Source organism: Geotrypetes seraphini, chromosome 19 (assembly GCF_902459505.1).
Source record: "Geotrypetes seraphini chromosome 19, aGeoSer1.1, whole genome shotgun sequence".
NCBI classification, from domain to species: Eukaryota; Metazoa; Chordata; class Amphibia; order Gymnophiona; family Dermophiidae; genus Geotrypetes; species Geotrypetes seraphini.
In genome coordinates, this window is record NC_047102.1 from 4590155 (window position 1) to 4612091 (window position 21937).

The 21937-nt window shown below is 44.0% G+C and overlaps 1 protein-coding gene across 9 annotated transcripts in view; it reads right to left on the reverse strand.

The window, feature by feature from the left end:
* Positions 1 to 21937, reverse strand: part of NAV2 (neuron navigator 2) — a 268615-nt gene that overhangs the window by 167643 nt on the left and 79035 nt on the right. For all 9 annotated transcript variants that reach the window (XM_033928185.1, XM_033928184.1, XM_033928183.1 and 6 more), the window contains exons 4-6: positions 17117 to 17189; positions 15387 to 15624; positions 9288 to 9436 (exon numbers count right to left, since the gene is read on the reverse strand). In XM_033928185.1, coding sequence (XP_033784076.1) covers positions 9288 to 9436; positions 15387 to 15624; positions 17117 to 17189 — 460 coding nt within the window. The remainder of the gene's footprint in view (positions 1 to 9287; positions 9437 to 15386; positions 15625 to 17116; positions 17190 to 21937) is intronic.

Genomic DNA, 21937 nt, shown 5'->3' on the forward strand with positions numbered 1-21937 from the left:
CTTTTTAACCCCATATATGGTTAACAGGCTGAGTTGCAAGTCAGGGTGACTCCCCAGGCTCAGCACAATTCCCCGTGGCTGTCCTGACCTGAAAAAAAGGGAGATTTGCTAGTCAAAAATGTATTGATAGCCCACTAAAAAGATATCACTTAACATTCTCCCCTAATTTCCTGGATCACTAGTCTGAACTTATTCCAAAAACCTGCCCAGTTTGGCATTCTCAGATTTTTTTATTTATTTAACATTTAGCTCGTGCCTTTTTCCAAGGTTATTTATACTCAGGTAACATTAGGTCTTTCTCTGTCCCTGGAGGAATCAGAGTTTAACTTTGCACCTGAGACAATGGAGGGTTAAGTAAGTTGCCCAAGGACACAAAGAGCCCTAATGGGATTTGAACCCAGCTCCCCTGGTTCTCAGCCTCCTGTTGCAACTAATAGGCTTCATCAAGTTGTTTGGGGGTTTGTTTGTTTTTTTTTAATTCATATTCCTCTCTGAAAGCCAAAATGCTGCTGTTGCCCATTAACATCTGGAACATTGCAACTCTAGAAAACGCATTTGGATATATTACACCTGCAAGCACAGGTCTACTGGAAACTGCTTCTCCCACTGGCACCCCTTGTGATCTCAAGCAACTCACTATTGCTCACTGTCTCAGCTATGTGCACAGACGATAAGCTCCTCAAGAAGTGACTTGTACCCAGATATCATTTTTATTATACACAGAACCAGCATTAGGGCTGGGCAAACAGGACAACTGCTCTAGGCCCCATGTCTCCGGGGGCCCCAAACCTGTCTGAAGTTGAAAAAGGAACAATCTGCAAGCTTTGGGGGGGCCCCCTCCCTAGTATCTGCTCTGGGTCCTATCATGCCTAGCACCAGCCCTGATTATACAGCATTATATAAAAAAAACAACAAGAAGTAAACAAATAATGCACATTTTCAATCATGTTCATACTTTTCTCCTGCAAGTGTACAGTTCCCTTTTCCAAAAAAAGCAGTTATGCCTGGCAGAACACATCTGCGGTCCTAGAACTGTTCTCCAAGCCAGCTGTTTTTAATCCCTCCGTAAGGTCTAATTAGGGAGTTGTCAGAGACAGTAAACTCTTCAGCCAAGACCTCCAGGGACTGGGCAGGTGCAAAGTAAGTTAAAAGCCCAAATCTGGCCAATATCAGTCATTGTTCTGGCAGGTTCAGTCAACGTTAACTCTAACTAAGTGGAACATTTTCAAACTTCAGCCCCAAAGCCATAACGCAAAAAGAAATCCTGTCATAACTGTGCTGAACTGACATGTTTCATTAATCATTCTTAAAAGCAGGATGGATAAAAATTGATGATTTAAAAAATTTTTTTAATTAGATTTTTAAAATTTTAAATGCATTTTTTTAAATCAAATATTTTGAGGAAAAATCTTTCTAAAGATAGTTTTCTATTTACGATATATTATAGGCTAAAAACTTATTCATCATGAAATAAGGATTAGATTTTAATTATGTAGCATGAGGCTGTTTATTCATGCAATGTTACATTTTTTTGTAAATGAATTCCACTAATCCGTTTCTAATACCACAGGCAATTTCTCTGTCTAGAAGATATCACAGATCTTGTGAGTTTGTATCTGCAGAGATAACATGCTGCTTCTTCACAGGAAAAATGTTGTAACAAATACAGAATTAAGAAAAAGGCCTTAGCCTCATTGTTCCTTTTCAAATTGATGTACACAGAATCAACCCCTTACCTTTTAAGTGCTAAGTTTATATATCTGCACAAGGAGCTAAGTGTGAGGAAGGAGGGGGCAAGCAGTAAAAATGAAAGTGAAACCTTTTGAGCAGACTATTCCACAAGTCTTGAGATCTTTGTGTGTAAAGCCTGAGGTTTATCATATTATTCTTTCCTTGGACGAGAAAACCTTTAATGGCAGCAGTCTGTAAAAGAGACCCAGTTTGGGTATATTTTAATGAAGTTCCTCTACCTATGGGTAAGGCAGGTATGTGTGCAAAATGCAAACACTGCAATAAAGAAATGCAAGGCCTTGTGCTCCGAATGAAACAACATCATGAGAAGTGCTTTGATGAAGATGACAAAAGGAACATGTTTGAAAAGGCAGGATTTTTACGTTGGTAAATGTTTTGATTTCATCATATCTCTTAAAGACTGCCTGAGAAACTGTCATATTTGAGCAAAAATATATTTGTTATTATTATTGCAGGTTATTGTTATTTTGATACAGTTGTTATCCGCTATAATAAAACCCTTAGCGCGCATGCGCAGTTGAAACTCTGTGTGGCCATGCTTCGTGATACGTGTTTCTGTGTCGCCGCATGCGCAGCAGAGTAGAACTCTGCCTGCGGCGGTTTTCCCATCGCCCTCCCTCGGCGAAACTGCAAGCGTCACGCTGCCAACTGCATGGGTCCCTGCCCCACCCTCGAAAAGGCCCGCCGAAGCACCTGCGCATGCGGGAGTGTAGCCGGAGGCAGTCAAAGGCCATGGTGCTATCCTGTCGGCTCCCAGACACAACCCACTCCTCCCGCAGCACGGAACACCTACCCGACAACCCCAGACACCAAGCTCCACAGACACGCAATGTGGGCAAACCAGCTCCCCACGGCCTGGCAGAGGCCCTGCACCAGTGTGCATAAGCACCTGATGCACAAGTCAACTCCCCCGGAGCCTGAATCCCACCAGCGCCAGACGGAAATAGGGAAAGTAAAAGGGGAAATGGGAGGCTGAATATAGGTAGGTAAAAGGAAGGGAGAAGGGCTACTGCTGGACAGGGGTAGCAGGAAAAGGGAACTACTGGACGGGGGGGAGGTAAAAGGAAGGTAGAAGGGCTACTGCTGGATAGGGGGAGCAGGGAAGGGGTGCTGCTGAACAGGGGGGCGAGACAGAAAGAAAGAAATGCCTAAGTCTACACATCTATTCTAGCACTCGTTAATGTAACAGGCTAAAAAATTAGTGAAGAAATAAAGAGCTGAAATGAGCAAATATTTGGGGGTTTTTGGGCCCTGAGTGGCAGTGAATACAATGAGAAAACCATGATCTAAATCAAGCTATTTTGACTAATGATTTAAATCGATCTGATTGAAATCAAATCCACTCTGCTTAAAAGTAACCTCAGGAAACATACTGAAGTAGTTTAATTGATTGGGGGGGGGGACACTGGTGCAGATGAGGGCCAGTGTTAGGGGGAGCAAACAGGGTGATTTATGATGACATGAAATTCTGACTAAATAAATCCAGGGGAGCTCAGAATGGTTTACATGAATTTATTCAGGTACTCAAGCTTTTTTTCCATGCATGTCTCGGCAGGCTCACAATCTATCTAATGTACCTGGGGCAAGTCTGACAAAGATGGCAAAACAAAGTTTACAAAGCATGGCTAACACAGTATGACATGACTAGTGAAAACGGTTAGGTAAGCATGCATGACGAAAGATAGCATGGAAGACATGGAACGGCAAACATTGTGTGGCAAACATGGTATGAGAGATGGCACAAGGATGGCGAACGGGGTGAGAGAGTGCGGTAGAATATTGGATGATAACTTCCCTCTTATAACCCTGCACATTCTTTGGGGGGGTCTGCTCTGACTCCGCTCCCACCACTGGCTCTTTTCCCCACAGGGTCAATAGTTTCCAAAGGAGGTGAACACAACCTTAATGCACTAAAAAAAAAAACCCACAAAAATCAAAAGGGGAAATATCCCCTCTCTCCTCTCATTATGACTTTATGTTAGTCCAACCTGAACCACATAAAACGTGATCCACACTGGGGGGCTTAGAGATATCAAAAAATGATTAACTAGACAGAGTTAATCAATCCATATCTTTACCTTGGGTTAATCTAAACTGTCGGTTTTGCATGTGCTCTTGAGAATGTCTTGCATGTAATACAAACATTTACTTAGTGGGTGCCCTATGCCCAGACTTCAGAGAATCTCTCGGTATAGTTCAAAAGATTTAGAGCTGAAATTCTCCCACTGGTTTTGCAGCCGAATCTCACCATAGAAAGTTAAGGTTACATTCAATGGTACCTAATGCATAAGACAGATGGGGGGGGGGGGAGGTTGTCCAAAGACAAAACAAACAGGCAGTAGAGAGCAGTACTCACAGGTCTGCTCTAGGTCACATACGTATTACAAGAAAGTGGAAGTGACTTAGCTTAGAAGAAAAGGGCTGGTGAAAATTAAGGGAGCAGAACTTACCACCGTTAGTCACATGCAATGTAGGGATCGCTTCCACAGCTGCAGAAATCTTCCTTTGATATTTATAATCCATGATCAACCTGCAGCCTCTTCACTCCCTCCCGATCCCTCTGTACGCAGACCTCCCCATCCCCTCACCCGTTCTAATGCACACAGACACTATGAATTCAGCAAACAAGAGGAAGACAAAAATCAATTTCTGGGCTGTTACAGCAATCAGGGTAGACTGATTTTTCAAAACCAGTGAAAGCATAATCAGGAATCTCATGGGAAAACATGAAATTAATATTCCAAATGAGCATTTCTTGCCGAGGAAAAAGTCTACGACAATGGCTCTCACTTTGCAGACAATTTTTATTCCAAAGACACAAAGCAATGTGCTGGAACAAGTCTAATGGCTCATTTGGGAATTCAGTAGAAGCCGGCTCCACCGTAACAGCTGAAATAAATTCAGCTGAATTCAACTAAAATAAAAAGTGCCACCCCTCTGAGGCAAAGTGTGTTGGAGACACCTTGTTAAATTGTATATGTCTCAATATAGCTTTCACAGAAGATCCCAGAGAGAACATCTTCTGCGTCACTTAAGACTCTAAATTACAAGTACTTTTCTACAGAAAGGGTGGTAGATGGTGGATACAAAGACTGTGTCAAGAAAGCATGGGACAGGCACTTGGGGTCTCTTGGGGACAGGAGAAGATAGTGGATTGTGTGGATGGGCAGACTGGATGGGCCATTTGGCCTTCATCTGCCATCATGTTTCTAATTGGGTGCGCGCATCCACACCTGCTATTGAAACATAGGACCATTGAGGCTGACTCACTCTACCATTCCATAATGGAATCTCGGTGCCCAGATGCCATTCTAGAATCAGCACGCAGTGAACTGCATCCAGGTTCCTACATCTAGTTCTAGAATTATCCCCTGTATGCACAGCCTTCCAAAGCCAGTGGCAGTGCTTATACAACTGGCTTTAAATACAGCTTGCTATGTTTGGCATTATTTAGAAATGGAGCCCTTTCATTTCACACTTATAAACTACAAAAGTTAAGGTGTGGTACGTGCAAAACCCATGTGGTAAATGCAGGAGGCACGCCAAAAATCCACCCTAGGTCTCCAGCACAGGGGCACCATGTTTCATGTAACGACGTACACTATCTGCCAAAAACATGTAATTTGATAATGGCCTATAGTAAAAAAAAAAAAAAGAACTACCACTGTGGTGTACCCCCTTCCTTTCCAACCCTCCCTACAGCATCAAATCCCATCCCCAGGACACAACCTGACTCTCCCCCCCCCCTTGCAGGTTTTATCCAGGGGGCTTCCTGATAGTAGACTGATTTAAGGCAGAAGTTGTCTGGCAAATGGCAAATGCGCTTCAATGTGGAAAAATGCAAGGTCATGCATATAGGGAAAAAGAACCCGTTGTTCAACTACAAAACGGGGGGGGCATTGTTGGGAGACAGCAGACTTGAGAGAGACTTGGGTGTGCTGGTGGATGCATCACTGAAGCCATCTGCACAGTGCGCAGCAGCCGCGAAAAAAGCCAACAGGATGCTGGGCATCATAAAGAGGGGCATCACAACCAGGACGCAGGAAGTCATCATGCCATTGTATCGAGCGATGGTGCGTCCGCATCTGGAATACTGCGTGCAGTATTGGTCGCCATACCTCAAGAAGGACATGGCGGTGCTTGAGAGAGTCCAAAGGAGAGCGACGAAACTGGTAAGAGGGCTGGAACACTGCCCATACGCCGAGAGGTTGGATAAGCTGGGGCTCTTCTCCCTGGAAAAAAGGAGGCTCAGGGGAGATATGATAGAGACCTTCAAGATCATGAGGGGCATAGAGAGGGTGGATAGGGACAGATTCTTCAGACTGAAGGGGACAACAGGTACGAGGGGGCACTTGGAGAAACTGAAGGGAGATAGGTTCAAAACAAATGCAAGGAAGTTTTTTTTCACCCAGAGGGTCATGGACACTTGGAATGCGCTGCCGGAGGAGGTGGTCGGGCAGAGTACGGTACAGGGATTCAAACAGGGATTGGACGGATTCCTGAGGGATAAAGGGATCGTGGGATACTGAGAGAAGTATCCAGGAAATAAGTATAGAAACCCGACCAGGTCGTGCATGTGCAAAACCGGAGGGTTAGGACTTCGATGGGAAGATAGGACTTCAATGGGAAACCAGGGTGGCAAGGGGGCCCCTTCTGGTGATTCAGACAGGTGACCTGTTTGGGCCGCCGCGGGAGCGGACTGCTGGGCATGATGGACCTATGGTCTGACCCGGCGGAGGCACTGCTTATGTTCTTATGTTCTTATGCTCCCACCTTAAGGATGGACAGGATTCAATACCCTCTAGTGGTAGTTTCGCGGTACTACCACTAGCATCATAGAAGAAGAATCGTTTGAATTTGCATTAAGTCCACCTGCACCACTGGCAATTGAGACAGATAGCATGGGGCACCAACCCACATGCTGGCTGTCACAGCCTGCCACTGCCCTGCTCTATCCCATCACATCTGAGACCAACCCCCCTACCTGTTAGGCAGCTGGAATGGGCTATTTAGCATGCTGGTTGTGTTTTGTTTGTTTTGGGGGGGTTGTTTTGGGTTTTTTTTAACATACAGTAGCTGTTAGCATAGATCTGCGCTAATTCATTTTTAAATGAACATATATACAGTAAAGGAATTTAAACAGAACCAACTTGAAAAATTAAGAAACAAATACACCTAAACAATTCTATCATCCTAACCCACATCAGAGGAGACCAGTGATGCAAAAATAAGGCCTATCACACAGTAAAGCCTGTAGACCCTGCTTAAAACGGTTTACTACAAAGGCCCCCAAAAGTCCCTTCCTACAAGAGAAAAACTGCTCACAAGCTCTAATGAAATGAAGAGAAAAAGAGAAAACAAGAGAGAAATTCAGACTACGTCTTGCCAGAATTCTCACTAATATATATCCTGAATCATTGCTTAAAAAACTTATGGTTTTAAAGTTATCTTCTTAGTAAATCTCCTCACACACGGGCACAAAATCTCACTCATGTCTCCCGACTGCAAATTAGAAACAGCCTTCCCCAGTAATTTGCAGCAGACGTGTCAGCATGCCTGTAACTCTCAGAGGACCACGAGAAGTGACACTGGGTAGGGCGTAAGGAAGATCCCAATTGATTTATTTTGGAATGCAAACAGACCTTCTAAACACCCTCATTCACTTTGCCTGGAAGCTAATAGAGTAAAAATCCAAAGAAATCATCTCTCTTTCCCGCTCACACAGAGACCCTGGCCAAAAATTCTCCCCTTCTTCCACCTCAGCATCTCTTTCCCTCCCTCCCTCCATTCTGTGTCCCAAGTTCACGCTCCCTCCCTCCCTCCCTTCAGTGTCCCATCCACCCTTCATCATCCTTCCCTCCCTCTGTTCTGCGTCCCAAATTTGTGCCCCCCACCCCCACGGGTGTTTACCTCCTCCCAGCCACACTTCTCTTCACAAAGCCGCAGTTCCTACACACCATTTTGATACCGAGACTGTTTACAAACTATCGTCTGCGTCTGCGCATATCCCATAGCAACAATTCATTTTCACAAGGTCGTGTTGTGGTACGGTGGGAAATATTTACAACAGTTTACATCAACTTCATTCAGGACACGACACACTAAATTTCATAAGAATTGGCCAAGTTCCGTGGAAGATATGACAAAAAACATTTTGGTGTTTTTTTTTTTAAGTTCACAGTGTAGAAATATTTAATCCACAAGGCATTATTTTAGCTCTGAACTTTGGCACATATGAAACAATTCCCTATAAACGCACAATTAGAAAAGAAACGCTTTGATTTTTAACTTGATCTGTACTGCCCTCTGCAGGATAGGAGGGTTTAATTTGTAATCTTAAACCATTTATAGTAAAGCCATTATACTAAGCATACAGGCTTCAATTGCAGCCACATCTGGAGAGGGAAAGTACTTTTTTCCATCTACTACATCAACTCTGTGCTATGATAGGCTGGCTGGGTCGTAGCATCTGCACAACTGTGACACCTGGTGGTCAGAGTGAGGGTGGTGCAATGATGCTGTAGTATAAGAACATAAGGATTGCCCTACTGGAGGTCCATCAAGCCCAGTATCCTGGTCCCAAGTAATAAAACAGATTTTATGCTTCTTTATCCTAGGAATAAGCAGTGGATCTCCCCAGACCATCTCAATAATGGCCTATGGACTTCTCTTTAAGGAAATTGTCCAAACCTTTTTTTAAACCCCGCTAAGCTAACTGATTTTACCATATCCTCCAGCAACAAATTCCAGAGTTTAATTACACATTGTGTGAAGAAATATTTTCTCCGGTTTGTTTTAAATCTACTACTTAGTAGCTTCATCGCATGTCCCCTAGTATTTTTGGAAAGCGTGAACAAGCGATTCACATCTACCCTTTCCACTCCACTCATTATTTTATAGACCTCTATCATATCACCCCTGAGCCGTCTATTTTCTAAGCTGAACAGCCCTAGCCGCTTTAGCTTTTCCTCACAGGGAAGTCATCCCATCTCTTTTATCATTTCCGTCGCCCTTCTCTGTACCTTTTCTAATTCTGCTACATCTTTTTTGAGATACGGCAACCAGAACTGCACACGGTATTCGAGGTGTGCCCATGCTACAGAGAGATAAAAGGACTTTATAACATTTCATCTTTGTTTTCCTAGCTAACTAACACTTTAATGGCAAGATGAGGGCATACACCTAAATTACAAGCGAAGGCTCAGACACATCACTCCCTAATGTTCAATGAACAGGAAAAACTACCAGGCTTTGTCAAGCTGGGTTGCGAGTTAAATCCAAATAAATAAATTACATTACACTAGTTACCAACTCCCTCTACTTCTGCATTGCCAAGAACCAGTTCTGCAGTCACAAACCTTTCCAATACACAAGGAGATCAATCTGACATTTCAGAATGCAAAAACAAAAGCAAAAATGGAACCTTCAAGTGCAATAATGCGATGAGCAAAATTGTTATTTCTGTCTGAAACTGCTAAAAATTTATGAAAAAAGGCAAACCGATATAATAGTTGCTTAACATTGGCTGCTCCTACCTTTCTCACCACCTGCTCCTAAGGAATTCCCAGGTTTTGACTTGTCGTAGTTGTTAAAGCTTTGACTGCGGCGGTTGCTGCCAGCCACAGAACCACGAGATTTGGACTCGCCGCCTGCAGCGGACACCCTCGTGGTGGGACCTGGAAGTCTGGAATGAAAGGAAAGAGAAGTGATGAGTTTTCATACCCCAGACAAAAATTCAACTTGAAAGGATAAAGGAGTTAATTTAAAAAAAAAAAAAAAAAAAGGCATGCAGAAATTAAGATGATGCCAAAAACAAACAAACAAACAAACAACCTTCTTGAGTTAGTCGACCTGGAGTTCTGATGATGTGAAATAATTGTAGTCACAGATGCTTAAGAAAACTCTTTAATTGAGTATTGAGGACACACAAAGAATAAAGAAAGGTACTTTCAGGTCACAAAAAGCAACAAGGTAGGCAGTAGAGAATATCACCGTTACCGTCCCCGCAGATAACCGCGGTAAACAATCTTCATGTCATTCTTTAAGGAGAGAGGGAAGAATCAGAGTATGAATGGCCACAACCACTGACCCGCAAGCTTTGCTTTGAAGAATGCTGGTGTAGAAGGACCGAGGTTGAAACAGACACTACAGAATGACAGTCTCTGGTATCCAGAGCAGATATTGTGATGTCATAATGCCTCATTCCACCAGTGCCTAAGAGCCAATCACATCAGTGATGTCACAATGGCTTCATTATCCTTGGCTCACATAAGAATCAGAGTATGAATGGCCACAACTACTGACCCGCAAGCTTTGCTTTGAAGAATGCTGGTGTAGAAGGACCGAGGTTGAAATAGACACTAGAAAATGACATGGGATTATTTCCCGCGGTTATCCGCGGGGACGGGGACGGTGATGAATTTTGTCACCGTGTCATTCTCTACTGTACACCTCAGTATCTATGGGACGAGTATCTGGGAACTCTGGTCATGGAGATTAGCTACATCACAATTTCAGGATAGGACATATTTACACTTCTCCCTCCGTATTTGCGGTTTCAGCATTCACAGTTTCAATTATATGCGGTTCCAAGCGTTTACAGAGAAAAATCACTGATTCCCAGCACTTTCTTCACCCTGTTATTCACAGTTTCACCATAGAAACATAGAAACATAGAATTAGACGGCAGATAAGGGCCACGGCCCATCAAGTCTGCCCACTCCAGTGATCCTCGCTATCTATCTTTGCGGATAGATCCCACATGTCTATCCCATCTGGCCTTAAAATCCGCCACACTGGTGGCCTCAATAACCCGAAGTGGAAGACTATTCCAGCGATCAACCACCCTTTCAGTGAAGAAGAACTTCCTAGTGTCACTGTGCAGTTTCCCGCCCCTGATTTTCCACGAATGCCCCCTTGTTGCCGCGGGACCCTTGAAGAAGAAGATATCTTCCTCCGCCTCGATGCGGCCCGTAAGATACTTGAACGTCTCGATCATGTCTCCCCTCTCTTGACGCTCCTCGAGTGAGTAGAGCTGCAAATTCCCCAACCGCTCCTCGTACGGGAGCTCCCTGAGTCCCGAGACCATCCTGGTGGCCATCCTCTGGACCGACTCCAGTCTCAGCACATCCTTGCGGTAATGCGGCCTCCAGAATTGCACACAGTACTCCAGGTGCGGTCTCACCATGGATCTATATAGTGGCATAATGACTTCAGGTTTACGGCTGATGAAACTCCTGCGTATGCAACCTATGATTTGCCTTGCTTTGGATGAAGCTTGCTCCACTTGGTTTGCCGACTTCATGTCTTCCCTGACAATCACTCCCAAGTCTCTTTCTGCTACAGTTCTTGTCAGGATCTCGCCATTTAGGGTGTAGATCTTGCATGGATTCTGGCTTCCCAGGTGCATGACTTTGCATTTTTTGGCATTGAAACTGAGTTGCCAGGACCTAGACCAGTGCTCCAGCAGAAGTAAGTCATGCACCATATCGTCTGTCATTGCTTTTTTGTCTGTTGTGCTTTTGCTCACTACATTGCACAGTTTGGTATCATCGGCAAACAATGTTATTTTGCCTCGAAGCCCTTCTGTCAGGTCTCTTATATAACATATGAAAAAGTTATTCATGGTTTTTCTGTATCACGGGTCTGTTAATCCCCTATCACAACGAATACAGAGGGAGAAGTGTACTCTTCATCAGACACACTGCTTTTCTGTCCTCTTGTCTATTTGCCCAAGGGAAAACTGCACAGTTTTAAAGCAATTCCTTGTAGCAAATATAAGTCAGTGGGCAGGATCACCCAGCTTCATAAAAGAAAACCACACAAACGGCCAAAGCGTCAGTTTATCTTTCCAGTAATCGTAGGAGGGGGAACGGGAAAAATCTCAACGAAAACAAACCAAGCAAACTCCAAATCAAACAGAACACTTCAAAGCAGATTATCCTGCAAGTTCAGGTCAGACCACGATTCTTAAATTGTTTGTAATAATTCAAAGCTCAACAGCTGAACTTTTAAAGCCTGCACTAGCACTGGCCCCCCCCCACTGGAGCCGATGAGGAAGTCAAGCTAACCTAGAGATCTTTTTGTGACCCAGAGAGGACCTGATGATTTGGCTTTGAGATGAGATCTTGGAGGACACACTGTATACCAACCAAGTTGAACAATGACACATAAGAAAAGCCCTTTAAACTATCATCTGAAAAACCGGCCGGTGAAAAGTGAGGCTCCACAAGGACATGGGCAGCTTAGGAATCAACAAAACCCAACGCAAAGAGAGGCCTCAGTTCTTCAAAAGTACAAGTGTTAGGTTGAATGAGGAGCGACATGAGAGCAGGCGTCTCAGAACTCAACCCCCCTCCCCCCAGGGAGTCCTCTGAGATGTCCGAGTACCACCTCCTTCTCTCTTCCTAAATTCAGCGCAGCCACTTTTGCTGTCTGCTCCGGTCGATGTGCATGGGCCAGCAGCAGCATGTGTGTGTCGACCTTCACCTGCCAGTAGATCAGGGATGACCTCTGCGGTCTAGATTACCGAAGCCAGGACTTGTTGCATGGTGCTGGTTAACTGCGGTTTATCTCGCAAAGCGTACACACATTATTGCATGATTTTTGCATAACTAAATCTTGTGGTATTTGACATTTGGACCCCATAAAAAGGTGACCAAAGCTGAAACACGGACCATGTCAGGTCCGAACCCCAATCTTAGTTGTGTGTATTATGTACTGTTTTTATTGCATCGCCTTATTTTCACCTGTGATGAATTCTTGTATTATATTTTTACATCAAGGACTTCGTTTCCACAGTACTGTTCTGTTTTTTTTTAATTTGCATGATAGAATTCTGGGCACAGACATTGGCAGGTTGTTTTGCGATTTTTTTTTTGTTGGTTTTATAAAAGTAATATTCATTTGGTTTTGATACTGGTTTTAGGACATAGAAACATGATGGCAGATAAAGGCCAAACGGCCCATCCAGTCTGCCCATCCTCAGTGAGCATTATCTCTTCCTCTCCCTATTGGCTAAGGCTTTTAACATTTGGAACTCCTCTTCCTATAGGCTAAGGCTTTTTACGCCTGCATTGTGAGGTCATAGAACTTTAGTAACATAGAAACATGATGGCAGATAAAAGCCCATCCAGTCTGCCCATCCGCAGTAAAAGATCCCACATGCCTATCTCACACTTTCTTGAATTCAGGACATACTGATGCTATCTGGGTTTCAGATATGCAATATTATAATTATAATAAACTTTATTCTTATATACCGCCCTGCCATAAGTTCTGAGCAGTTTCCATAAAGAAGACTGTACATTCAGTGAAGTATATAATCAATAAGAATAAAAATATATGGGATTTCACAATAAATGCCGGTTTCTGCACAAACCTGTATCTGGCGAGGGGATGTGGTCTAGGTATGTTTTGTTATCAGACAGACTCATATAATCTTACAGGGATACATCAAAGCACAAATAACCTCTGAATATGTCACCTTATTTCCTTTGTTTTATTTCTATATATTACCTTGGAAAAGTGGCCTTACACGGCCTCCACACCATTTCACTCAATATATTTCATAAGAGGCCCTAAAGTTGGCAAATCTCGTTGTAAAACACGAGTGAAATCTATGTCCTCACCTGAGTGCCCAATTCCAATCTGTACACCCCTTCTAAAATGCCGCCCACAGCTTATTGTAATCATCTTGTTCTATTATAGCTGTTGGGGTATGTGCAAGTTTATGAACATCTATATTAAATTAAAATACAGATTCTTGAGGTCACCACTGGCGCAGTCTACAGCACATTTTCTCTTGGGCAACAAAGAATTTGACAACAGATGAGGACTTCAAACCCACCTCGTCCGCTCACTCTATTTCCTGTAGTAAAACCACAGACCACAGTCAATCTCTGGCTTCCTTTTGACTCCTCCAAGCTAGGAATCCTGCACTTGTGCAAAGGTTTACTCTCGGACTTGTTTGCACGTCTCAGAATTTTCCCAAATCAGAGACCGCAACACATTGAGCACAGAAGAAAAAAGAACAGATGTTTAAAATGTGGCCTATCGGGAACATCTTTATCGGCGGTTGAATCTCCTTGAACGCAGCGTCGGCTTCATCTGTTTCTCGAGCGGCCCAGCTCGGGTGCTCACTGAGCATGGGGACGTGAGCTCTGGCTCTGGCCTGTTTCATCTCCCTCTACAATACTGACTGCACAACACTTACAAAAAGCGCATTTGTTCAGTAAGAGCAGCCGAGAGGTATAAAGATGCCCAATAAATGACTTTATGACCTCATATAAAAATTCAACATGCCAGATGTTTTTATTGCTCTTTTTCATCCAGATGAATTCTTACCCTTCCTCCAGAGGGGTCTGCTGTGATCAAACGCTTGGTACCGCATGCCCCCTGCTTGAAACGGGCACATGCCTGCAAAGGTTTCTCTCGGCTGCTTCTTTGCATATCGCTGCAAAGTCAGGAGGTCAAAACTGTTCTGCCCATGCACAGAAACGGTGAGAGCTTCTCGGTGGGCTTTGGACCTGCAGCCAGCAAGAAGCACCTTCTGTCCAGCCGCACCTCAACAAACCTTGAGGCTCTGACCTTAAATATTATGATGAAAAGATAAATGTAAGCCTCGCTTCTCCTGTCTGCCAAGGGCCAGTGAGGAGGTTCTGCTGCAGCTGAGCCAGGATAAGGTGCTAAGACACAGATACCCCTTGAGAGCAGCTTGTGAGCAGAAGAGTGAAAGGACATTTCCTGACGTCAGCTCAAGACCTGACCACTTTGTTCTTGAATGTATGCAGTGGCGTCGTAAGGGGAGAGCGTTGGGGACAATCCCGCCTCAGGCGCCCTCTTGGTGAGGGTGCCAACACCTCCCCCCCCTCCCATGCGCCACTTCCCTCCCCCCCCTACCTTGTTAACGTTCACAGCGACATCAGAGGAAGCGCTGACGCTGGCGTGAGAAGCAGGTTGGGGGTTGCTGCTTGTGCCGCGAACATTAAAACGGTAGGCGGGAAGGGGCACGTGAGCATGGCAGGAGGTGGGCGGGGGCGGGGCGGGGCGGGGCAAACCCCCCCCCGGGCTACGCCACTGAATGTGCACAATTCATTTCCTTGCACACTGGCTCTAAAATTCTCTGCACTGCACAACTCGAGTGAAAAGATAGCATGTGATAAGCATATTCTTTTTGCCGGGTAAACACCAGCCTCCCCTCCGCTGTGCGAGTGAGGGCTGGAGGAAGAGCGTGGGTGAGGAGGGAGCAGCAATCCTAGCCCTGTCCACTGATGACAACAGGGTTAATGAAATCCTACATCCCATCTTGTGTGGCGAGCTGATTAATCGTAGCATTTAATGTTACTGCAATGGCTAGAGGATGTCCTCATTGCTTTTATCCTAATTTGACAGCTCATAAAAGCTATTAATAAATTGCTCATATTTTCTAAGGGCTGTATTACTCAGCAGTCAGCGTGCACAAGCCGCATGTCTTCTAAACTTTCAAGTGTTTTCTAACAAGAAATAAACACAGGCGAGTCGTTGCATGCACCGAATACTACAGCTGTAATAGCTTCAGGTGAGAAATACAATTTAAGCTTTTCTTTATCCAGCGAGGTACTGAACAGAGCCGTCTCAAGGGGTAAGGCACCTACCTGGACTGCATTTCGGGTTGTGCTTTTAGCTGTTGATGGGGGGGCTGCTGGGTGATCTGGTAACAGGACGGGGTGGCCGGGGGAGCAGATGCCAGCTGTTGCAGCAGAGGCCGGGCAGGCTGGGAGGCCGTAGGGATCTGTTGAGGAGGAGGATACGGTTTCTGCGTTTGCTGCTGCTTATAACGAGACAAACTGAAGAAGAGCCCAAGAATGGCCTTTAGGTTCCCATTCCTGATTTCTGTTTAAAAATGAAGAGAGAGAGAGAAATAATGGAGCACCAGAAAACAGAAGCCCCCGTCTTCACGTTGTCACTCTTTAAACACATTGCCTTTTTAGGGCAAAGACTTCAGCAAATGTTATCGGCAGCAGTCATACAAAATTAGGAAATCATTAGATTCATGTCTTTGTTGTAGAATTTGCCATACATGCACAAAATGCCAACACAGAGTAAACGGAAAGATTTCTACCAGAGCATTCTAGTGTAAAGTGTTAGAAGACAAATCTGCAAACTTCTTCAACCCTGTGCCACGCAGAAAGCTAATTTTATGCAAATGTGGTAGAAACAGAGAAATGTGACAGCAGGTAAAAGACCAAATGGCCCATCCGCTGCATCCACTAGCTCCTTCTGTAGGCTAAGGCTCTTTGCATCTGCATTGTGAGGTCATAGAGCATTATTGTTATAAGCTAAGGTTCTTTACACTTGCATTGTGAGGTCATAGAGCTTTATGGTTACAGAATCCTAGAAACATGATGGCAGGTAAAGGCCAAATCGCCCATCCAATCTGCCCATCCGCAGCAGCCACTATCTCCTCCTCTCTCTAAGAGATCTCACGTGCCTGTCCCATGCTTTCTTTAATTCACATAGTCTTTGTCTCCACCAGCTCTACCAGGAGACTATTCCACGCATCTACCACCCTTTCTGTCAAAAAAAAAGTATTATTTCCTTAGATTACTCCTGAGCCTATCACCTCTTAACTTCATCCTACTCCAATTCCGGAATTTCCTTTCAAATGGCGACACCAGAAAATATTTCTTCACCGAAAGGGTGGTTGATCGCTGGAATAATCTTCCACAACAGGTAATTGAGGCCAGCAGCATGCCAGATTTTAAGAAAAGATGGGATTGGCATGTGGGATCTCTTCATGGAGGTAGTTAGGGGGTGGGCCATTAGAGTGGGCAGACTAGATGGGCCGTGGCCCTTTTCTGCCATCATGTTCTATGTTTCTATGAAAGAGACTTGCCTCGTGTGCATTTATGCCACATAGGTACTTAAACATCTCTATCATATCTCTCCTCTCCCATCTTTCCTTCAAAGTTTACATATTGATCTTTAAGTCTGTCCCCATACGCCTTATGACGAAGACCACGCACCATTTTAGTAGCCTTCCTCTGAACCAACTCCATCCAATTTGTATCTTTTTGAAGGTGTGGTCTCCAGAATTGTACAGGGCTGGGGAGGGCTTCAATGGGAACTCCAATAGTTTGGAAAGTGCGGATGATGCTGGACAGACTTTTACGGTCTGTATCCCACAAATGGTTCGGATAGGCTGGAGTGAACTTTGACGGCAACCAACGACACACACATTTTTGGACAACTCAGAGTTCCCGTTGAGCATAAAAGCCAAGTTGCATGCTAGGCTCCTTATTCTATCCCCCAAGTTCCAAATCAGCCAGAGCTCAACCTGGACTACAATGCTGCGTGTGATTTTTCAGTGACGGATACGACTTACCTTCTGCCGACAGGCCCTGTATATTAATTCCTTTGGCCGCCAGGAAACTGAGACAGGCATCTATGTTTTCGGTCTGGAATAGGAAATAAGACAGAAAGCAAAGTCTCAATGAGGTAAAGAAAGCAATGACTACATAGAAAGTGGAACACAATCAAAAGTAAGTCTATGAATCGCTGCTTGGCTGGCCCAGACCTTCACTCCGACGTCAGAATGGACATCGGGGGGAAGGATTGTGGGCCGGCGGCGTGCAATCGCTGCACGTGCCTGGCCCTTCCCTTTCCGGAGTTGCGGCGTGAGATAATTAAATGCGGGTGGCGGGGGCGGACCGGGGAGGGGAGGAGGAATCGGCGATGGGTTGGCTTGGGGGCAGGCAGGCTTCGGCGCAGCAGGGAGGAAGGACAAAGGCTGGAAGACAGCATGAAAAGTTTTAGAGATTTCAGTTACTTTAATGTATATCATATTCAAAATAAGTTGTAAAAAAAAAATACTCTATGACCCAATCCTCAAATCAGTTCCCAAAAGGAATATCTATTTTTAAAAATGCAAGAGGAGAGATGCACCTGGTAAGAAGACAGGGAAAAAAAGCGTGGCTAGAATTTGCATTTCATCTTTGCAATAATGACTGGTAGAGTAAAAGCAATGCAAATTAGCTATGCAAATGCTGACCCCACCCACTCTGTGCCCCTTTTGCTCTCTTCTAATACTACAAATTATATGTAAGACACATTTAAAGAAGAAAGAAATAACAGTGAAATTATGCAGGCTGAGACTATGAAATGACAAACAATTATTTCTATAGCACTACCAGACGCACACAGCGCTGTACAGAGTCACAAAGAAGACAGTTCCTGCTCCAAAGAGCTTACAATCTAAATAGCCAAGACAGACACACAGGATGTCATGGATACAGTTAAGGGGAACGGTTAATCTGCTGGCTGGGATGGAGGGCAGAAGGGAGTACAGGACAATCAAGCCATTGTGACATCACTGATGAGGTTGGCTCTTCTTGGTGGAATGAGGCATTATGACATCACAAGCTCAACTCAGATCATCACAAGCTCAGCTCAGATCATCAGAAAAGGCTTGGGAATGGACTGAGTACAAGCTCCAGATTTTCTTCCATTGTATTGTGGGATAATACAGATTTTAGTCACTGGAAGTGCAATATGGATTCATTTATGTTTCATGTATAATATAGTGTTAAGATTTGTGTTATTTAATAAAAATTCAGTATATTTAAATTAAAAACCTGTATTATATGTATTAAATACTTTTTGAGATAGGTAATTTGGTTAAATTGTACCCTGCTTTGTAGTGTAAGTTTCAAGTTAGGCACCGCTAAGCACGATTCTGGGCACCAAAGTGCGACTGACGTGCAATAGGTGACTACGTTGAGACGCCAATTTCATAATCTGGCCCTAAATGCCTACAAATAACTTGAGAAAGAAGACACAATGTTGACTCTTCGAGGGCTAACTCCATAACCATTCGTTACGCTCATCTAATTGTGCGAAGAGCTTTCCTGAAAGTGCCTCAAGGTGTTTGAAAAAAAAAAAAACCATTCAAAAGTTAAAGGTCAGAGGTCTGGAATGTGTGCATCTTAGGTAAAGAAAAAACAGCGGCAATAGGAAGAATAAATGGTGGCCGTGTAGCCGCTGCTTGGAATCTTGCGCCCGAGGCTTTCTGTTAAACAAGGAAGATGTTATCGGAGATCATCGACTGTCATCTTGTCTGAACTTTAACTGCGCAAGATCAGGTCATACAGAGTTGTGACAAGATAGAGTTTTAAAAACAGTTCGAGGTTTCGTCTTGGAGCAAAACTCCTTCGTAATGAGAGCAGGAAATTGATGCAGTTTTAAGGAATATTATCTTAATTCAAGACGAAATATATGCTTAAAACTGGGGGGGGTGGTTTCCATTTCATATGCAAGGAAAAAAAACGCTATCACCAATAACACGAACACAAAAGCCAAAAAAGGATAAAATTCACAAAGCAGAGAGGTTTCAAAAGGCAATGTTTAAGTTACCTTCCTTCAACTACATCATCTCTGGAAGGTACAACTGCATTGTATAAAGAACAGCACCAGACGGTGTGCAAACATTTATTAGCCAAAAGGGCACAATATTGAAATAACACAGTCCGTAGCTGTTAGAACCGCCCGGCTGACACTGCTGTGAACCAGAATTTGCATAGCAACGAACACATCGCCTGAATTTGATTCTGTGATTCCACAAGGAGAGGCACAGCTGTTCTGCAGGAAATATGATCAGTAGCTCAGCACGGCTAAAGCCCCGATTCACCAGGACCAAATGTTTTCACTCACTTCAAAGATTTGTCAAAAAGTATTCTTTCATCACTAACATTTCCAAGTCACTTTTAACTGCCATTAAAACAGCGAAGGAGTTTGGGGGGTCCGATATGAATGTCTGACGTTCTAAGAATGTACACTTCTCCCTCGGTATTCGCAGGGGTTAGGGGCAGAGCCGCAAAGTGTGAAAAATCTCGAATAACTTTGTGCTGGCTCTGACCCACCCCCGGACCTTACCGGCATCCGATCGCCTCCTTCCGTGTGTGGTGTGTGTTTGCAGGGGTCAGTGCGGGTGCTTCGGTCTCCTCTTTCCCCGCTTCGGTGTCGGGCCGGGCAGAGCGAAGATCGTTCCTCTCTGGGCTGGGCAGCCTGTGCCGGCCTTACCTGGTGGTCTAGCGGGCTTTCGGGGCAGAAGAGACTATGGGAGCTCACGGCAGCCATTTCCTATTGGCGATCTGCATGGGGCAGGAGCGTAGGAAGATCACTCCTGCCCCGAAAGCCCGCTAGACCATCAGGTAAGGCCGGGATGCCAGGGGGAAGGCGGGAGGGAGGCGGGGAAGGTCCAAAACAAAGTTGGTTTGTTTTTTTACCCCTAAAAAAAACCCCAAAATCACGAATAACCGAATCCGTGGATGCTGAAACCGTGGATTCGGAGGGGGAAGTGTAATTTTCTGAATACTGATCATGAAGAGTCCCGATTACATTGCATAGTACTGGGAAAGTTATGTTATGTGGGACCAGGAAATGACATCAGAGGGAGGGCCAAGGCTGGCACAGTCAGCAGGTTGGAGAACCAGGAAACTTCCTAATGCATTTTAAGACATTCAATAATATTAAAAAACTGTAGTGATTGATATTTACATGATGTATTCTGGTAACATAACTAGATACATAGTGGTTTTAAATGATATGAGTTTCTCACTGCATAAATAAAAAAAATTAAAAAAATTTATCCGGTCACCTTAACCCCACCCATCTTCCCTCCCCTCCCTGATATAACCCCTCTCAATTCCACCACTCTTCTGGTATTCTTTTCCACTCCAAAATATTAACCAAGAGTACAGTACCCTAAAATGTAATGCTTCTGGAAATACCCAGCTATCTTTCTGTTATCCTATTTGTTATCTTATTTGTAATATTGCCTAGAAATGTCCAGTTGTTCTACTTGTTATCTAATTTACAATATCTCCTGGAATAACCAGCTATCTCAGCTCATTTGTAACCCAAAATTGTAACCTTCCTGGAAATGTCCAGTTAGCTCTTTTGTAATCCGCCTTGAACTGCAAGATACAGGCGGAATAGAAGTCACTAATGTAATGTAATGTAATGTAATGTAATAACTTCTTGTATGGCTAAAAATTAGGCGGTGGTAGCCACCCTATCGTTACCTAACTTAATTGGATTTAAGTGGTGTGATAATTGGTCACACCATTAAAACCCAATTAAACCCTCATTACAAAAATAAATAGCCACTGCTACGTGGTCTCCGGGACTGGCGCCCTAGGTCCCTGGCGGCTAGCGGTGCAAAATTACACTGAAGCACAAAGTGGGCGTATTTAGAGGCGGTGCCGGACTTTGGCGTCACTATGCGCCACTGGTCGCGATTGAGGACGGACCCTGAGCACTAAAAATATAGACCTGTAAAAACCCTGGCTTACATTTCCAGCGCCTTGGGTTCCTTGGGAGCTGTGATTCTGTAAGTCTGTCTGTGAGAATCAGGGCCATAGTTCTTTAACTTGAAAACTATTTTTGACAAGTCGTGGCACTCTCTAAGCCTGAAAGATCTTTACAATCTGAAAATCAAAAACTTAAATCCAGTAGCGCAGGGAGATCATGCAGATACCAGAGCGATGACTTTTTTGTATTGCCGGTGTTAAAATGTGGATTGCTCTGGTGGGCCAATTGCAACTGTGGAAAATCCAGTTTCGATTTAAGAAACAGTGAAAAACTCAGCTGTTTGTTACTGCATTTTTGTGATGTATTAATTGGCGTTTGAAGAAAAGAATCTGCTTAACCACGTTTGCTATTGTATTCTTTGCAATTTATCAGCTGACATTTGCAGAAAAGAAATTGTTTAATTATGTAGATTTTGATATGGTTTGTCTTTATGTTATGTATCTTTTAATTGATGTAAACCATTTTTTTAAATGTAAATGGTATAAAAAAAGTTACAAATAAATTAATAAATTAAATAAATAAGATTCCCAGGAAATCTCAGATGCCACACAAGTGGATCATAAGGCAGCAAAGATGTCTGAACTCGCTAGGCTCTGAAGTGGAATTGTGGTATAAAACCAACCTTCTGTTTGAAAATTAGCACACTACAATGACTAACTGCTGCCCACATCTGGCCCTGTGGGCAGAACACACTAGAATAAACGAGAAACAGACTGAATCCTAGCAGGCGTGTGTCTGAGGAACTCTTCAAAGGCATCCATACTTTTTTCTCTTCGGAAAGAGTGGCTTTTCATCTTGCGTGAGAGGACGCAAAAGTCGTAGGTGTGTCAGAAGT